Source organism: Arachis ipaensis, chromosome B01 (assembly GCF_000816755.2).
Source record: "Arachis ipaensis cultivar K30076 chromosome B01, Araip1.1, whole genome shotgun sequence".
NCBI classification, from domain to species: Eukaryota; Viridiplantae; Streptophyta; class Magnoliopsida; order Fabales; family Fabaceae; genus Arachis; species Arachis ipaensis.
In genome coordinates this window covers 73,087,138-73,091,934 of record NC_029785.2, presented here as the reverse complement: position 1 = coordinate 73,091,934, position 4,797 = coordinate 73,087,138, and the positions used below count along the sequence as shown (strand labels likewise).

Sequence of the window (4,797 nt, the reverse complement as noted above, 5' to 3'; positions counted from 1 at the left end):
TTGAACAAGGAAGAAAGTCTACTGACTCTACGAGTGCGAACTCTTAAATTGTATTTTGCTCATCAGCAGGAGCCACACACTGCCATAATGAACGGTAGGATGCAATCTTGACTGCTTCAACCCCTAATGCGGAGAGGTTACTGGCATATTCCTGGTAACATTGTGAAAAGAGGAAGGTTACTACAAACATCAATGTGCTACATGTGTGTGTGTGTGTAAGAGATCATAATATATGTGTCTGTGAGTGCAAGAGTATCTATTAACCTGAATATCAAGGAACAGCTGCATGCAAATTTTGCCGGTGTCAGACACATTGTTATCTGAGACATCTGAACTTGCTCCAGCTCGTCTTTGTGCACTCTGCCTAATTTTCTGCAGAGAAAATTCTGTCTTTCTCGCCTGCACATTATCAATATTTATTAAAACAATTTCGAAGATAAAACAAATTCACAAGCTTTCACTTGTCAAATATCTTGTAGCTCGCTCTCCATCCAAAAAAGCCTGGGATGTTCAGCATGTCATCAGTATACACTCCAATTCGAAAACAAAATTATTTCTTATAAATTAGACTCATCCCAAAGATATTGATGGGTCAACACATTCTCTTAACCTCTAGGCTTCCTTTTGTACAAAAGATAACAGAAAATGAAGGTGTGAAAGAGGGATACACTGCATTTTTCTGGTGTATCTAGAAAAGAAATAAGTGCCTTATAATTGTGGCACATGAATCATAGAAGCCATCGGGTACACATTTTAAATTAAATTTTGCATGAGTATAGTTTCACTGCCCTCCAAACTTTAAAAGATATAATTCAAAGCACAAAAATTTTGGGGAAAAGAAAAGGTAAAAATATCAAGTAAATCTATGCAGCTTACCTTTAGGGGACGTAATACACCTGCAACATAGGGTGAATGCTTCACGGGTAGAGGTTTATTAGTCATCCTGTAGGTTGCTGTTATCCCCTTCATCTGTCTCAAGTCCTATATTGTTTTTGAGCAAGAAAAAAGGAAAAAATATGAAAGTATTAGAAGGGAGGATGGAAAAAACGAATGGAAAAGGATCTTCCAAAACTATAAAGCAATTCAGATCTGTATACACAACCAATACAAATCCAGTACAATGCCACCAACCTCAACTGACTTTTCCACTAGTGACTCCACTACTGCTTTGGTGACTAAAGGTTCTATAGATTTCAATGATTGACCACCTTGTAAAATGCTCTGCCTTACTGATTCAAGAACATCAGGGGAGCATGAAGATAGGAGCTGAAGCACGTGCTCCAGGTAATCTCCACGAACATGCTCTTCCAGATACCTTATATCATGAATTACCTACAGTTCATTTAAACATATGATACAGATTAAGTACAGTTTTTATCAATTATACCTTCATTTTGCAAATCTAGCAAAAACTGCAATTGATACCGATATTTTCTCATTATGGTCACTACTTTTTTTGGTTAGCAATCCATTAATGTAACCTCAAACAATATGGTAAAGATGAGCATTTTTATTTTATGAATGCATATAATGTAGGTATAAAACTAATAAAGCAACATGAAGCATACATAAATAAAGTCATCTATAGCAGCAGAAACAGCCCATTGAAACCCAGTGTTGGTGTTTGTGCTATGGCTCTTGCGGGCATTCAGTCCAGACGACAGCCAATTTGAGTATCTGCGAGTACAAATGGATGTTAGCTTTTTCTGTCAGCACAAAAAGTTATCGTGTGTTAGCAGCATAAAACTGACCTGGACAGAAGCTGCAAGGATAGGCGTAGGAACTTGTCAGAGCAAGAAAGGACAAGAACATCTTCTCTCCAGCATGATCTCATACTCTCCAACAGTGTAACACTTTGTTTTAATGTTAAAACTCGACTTTCTTTGCCAGAGACTGTGTCTTGCAAAGGGACAAGACTGGATGTTGAAAGCACATCATCTAAAGACTTTGCTATTTCCTGAAACCTGAGGCAATAGCAGATACAATTTCCATGTACTTAAATGAAATAAGTATTCTTACGTAATTGTGACCTAAAGCAATATAAGTACCTCAGAGAGAAATAAACTCCAATATTCCATTGCTTCATGAACTCTATATAAATTGCTTCAGATCGAAATTTAGCAACAGCAGATCTGGACGGACAGTAGCCTATAATGAAATTAAATTTTACATCAGTGAATACCTGTTCCTAAAATTAGCAAATGCATTCTCAAATCATGCATCAACTCAACAAAGTTCTTTTAGACTTGAGGAGCATATTGTGTATGTTCTTTTCTGTTTCCCCTGGTGAAAAGTGAGATAGACTACTACCTTCTAGATAAGCCAAGAAGTCTAAGCTTGCTTTGTAATTCTTCAAGAATTCTGCTGGTTTTCCAGGAGAAAATGCACTTGGTTTTCCCTTCTGAATGGAAGAGAGAACCTCCTTGAGGATTGAATTGGCTAAAAAGTCAAAGACATGCAAACCTGAATTTTCTGCAACAAAAACTAGGCCTCAGAGATGTACATATCTCATTTCACACTTAACAGTACATGCCGAATAAAAAGAAGTGAAAGGTGATTTAAAAGAAGTTTATTTTCCAATTTTTAAACACCAATAAAGACAAAGGAGCGCATCAGAAAGGATGAAGAAACCAATGCAGTAATAGCAGAGCAAGGATCTTATGGATTGTAGGTGTGCAAGTGTAATGATAAAGATGGTCCACTGTATTCAAGTGTAGTAAAGTAGTTTGAAGAAAGTCAGATGATGTACCAGCTGAAGAAATGTCCAATAAAAATTTACAGTCCTTAACAATGCACTCCTTAATTTGCTGATAATCATTATCGAGCTCATCTCCGGATGATCCTGCAGCCAAAGCTGATGGCCCGTGTGGTATAATCTTCTGTATCAACGGAGCCACAATAGTGGTTCGAAAGAGTTCTTCTGCATTCTTGGTGTTATCAATAGCAGCATATGCACGTAAGCAATTGTAGATTGCAGTTGCATCCCGGTGCTCTAGACCATCGGCAAAGCAATGTCCCAAGCTTGCATCCACTATTTGGCTTGCATTTTGAATCCTCTTCTCCATATTCTCAATAAAAGGCAGGTTCTGTACTGGCATAATAGACAAAAAGAGATGAGCACAGAACGTACTAAGGCCTTAAACAAAGGTTTAGTTTATCATAAATCAAAAATTTCTTAAACACTAGAAGAAGAGCTAAAACAAAACAATACATACGTTAGCCTCTTCAACACTAGACATGCCTATACAAAAATGCGGTAAAGAGATTATGAAAATAAAGTTATCAACTATCAACAAGTCAAACATGCACTCTATGTCAAGTTTGTCCACACACACACACACACACACACACACACATATATATATATATATATATAATGCTAATTAGTTGACAGTGTGCATATACTAATAACAATAAACTGATTTGACCTCTGATCAAGCTTAGATAACAATTTTAGTGCTAATTGATTTGAATTTCACTGGAAATTGTCACTAGTAAATATACATATAAGATACTAAGAGTGTTTCAATGAAAGTAAAAGAAAAATTAAAAAAATTAAAACAAACCTTTGCATGTGTAACATAGAATTTTAGCCTGTTCATCTCGCTAGCAATTCTCTCCAATAGCATGCTTTGGGTCTCTCTAACACTTGTTCCATTCTCAACATGCTGCACAGAAACTCCATTGCTCAGGGAATTCTTGTCTGTCAAACTTCCATCCCCATTCGACCAATCAGTGGGTACACTAGGCAGCTCCTTTATCAGCTTTTCAACCTGCAATCATCCAGATACGACAAGCTTACCACCATGTAATAGCAACTGAATTTCGATCAATAGCTTTCTACCCCAATCTCAACTATTCAAAAATCAACCTTTATAAATGATATGGATATCTTCTCGAATTGGCAAAAATACAAAGTTTCTAGTCCAGTTTCTATATTCTTTGGAATAAAAAACAACGAACCTAGCAAAACCTAAACATCAGAAGAATGGCATAACCTTCCTACTCAAACAAAAACACCACATTACACTATATAGTAACTCATTCACACTACTCGCATTCTCACCAGATATAGAAGAAATGACATCAAGATCTCACATCAAAGATGCTCAAATTCAATCAAGCAACGACTAAAAAGGAAAACCACAGCTATAAAATTGCAACCTACCTTAGAAACAACGTGAAACGTGTCAAGAAGAAGCTCGAGAGTCTCTCTAGCAGCGGCAGCCTCAGATCTCTGCTTCAAACCGTTCTTGATGGCGACAAGGGACACCTCAACGGATCCCCTGAACTGCTCGATCTTCTCACGGAGCTCAACGAGCGGCGCACGCATGCGAACGACGGCAGCGTCAACGTCGACGAGCTTGGTACTGAGGTTAACAAAGTCAGCATAGTCGCGGTTGATGAGATCGATGAGCTCGTGGTTGAGGGAGGAGAGGTAGCTGTTCAGCTCTGAGCGTAGCGTGTCGAAGGGGACGAAGGTTCGCAGCTCAGAGATGTAGGATTCGGAGTCGAAGTCAGGAGAAAGAAACGACGCCGGTTTGAACCACAGAGGGCGGGAGTCCAGCGGATCCGAGAAAAGGTCCGTGGCAGATCTTGGTGGCGCCGGCATCGGATCCGCCATTATTCGGTTCTGGAGGGCCTGGCTTTGTTTGTTGTTTGGTTGCTGAGAGAATGGATCGATTGCAGTATTTTCCGGAAAGGGCCAACTGCCACTAATCGCACCGCACGGGAGCCTACCGGAGAGGAGAGTCACCGTGTCTTAATTTCTATTACCATTATTATATCAATGCGGAA

General features: G+C 38.8%; 1 protein-coding gene across 1 annotated transcript; it reads right to left on the bottom strand.

The window, feature by feature from the left end:
* Positions 454-4,788, bottom strand: LOC107631594 (conserved oligomeric Golgi complex subunit 2; the record flags this gene model as incomplete). Its single annotated transcript, XM_016335089.2, is given in 10 exon segments — positions 454-501; positions 877-981; positions 1,132-1,332; positions 1,569-1,677; positions 1,752-1,964; positions 2,049-2,148; positions 2,311-2,472; positions 2,750-3,086; positions 3,567-3,773; positions 4,169-4,788. Coding segments are annotated over 10 exon segments (1,938 nt in total), but the record flags the coding sequence as incomplete, so codon positions are not given.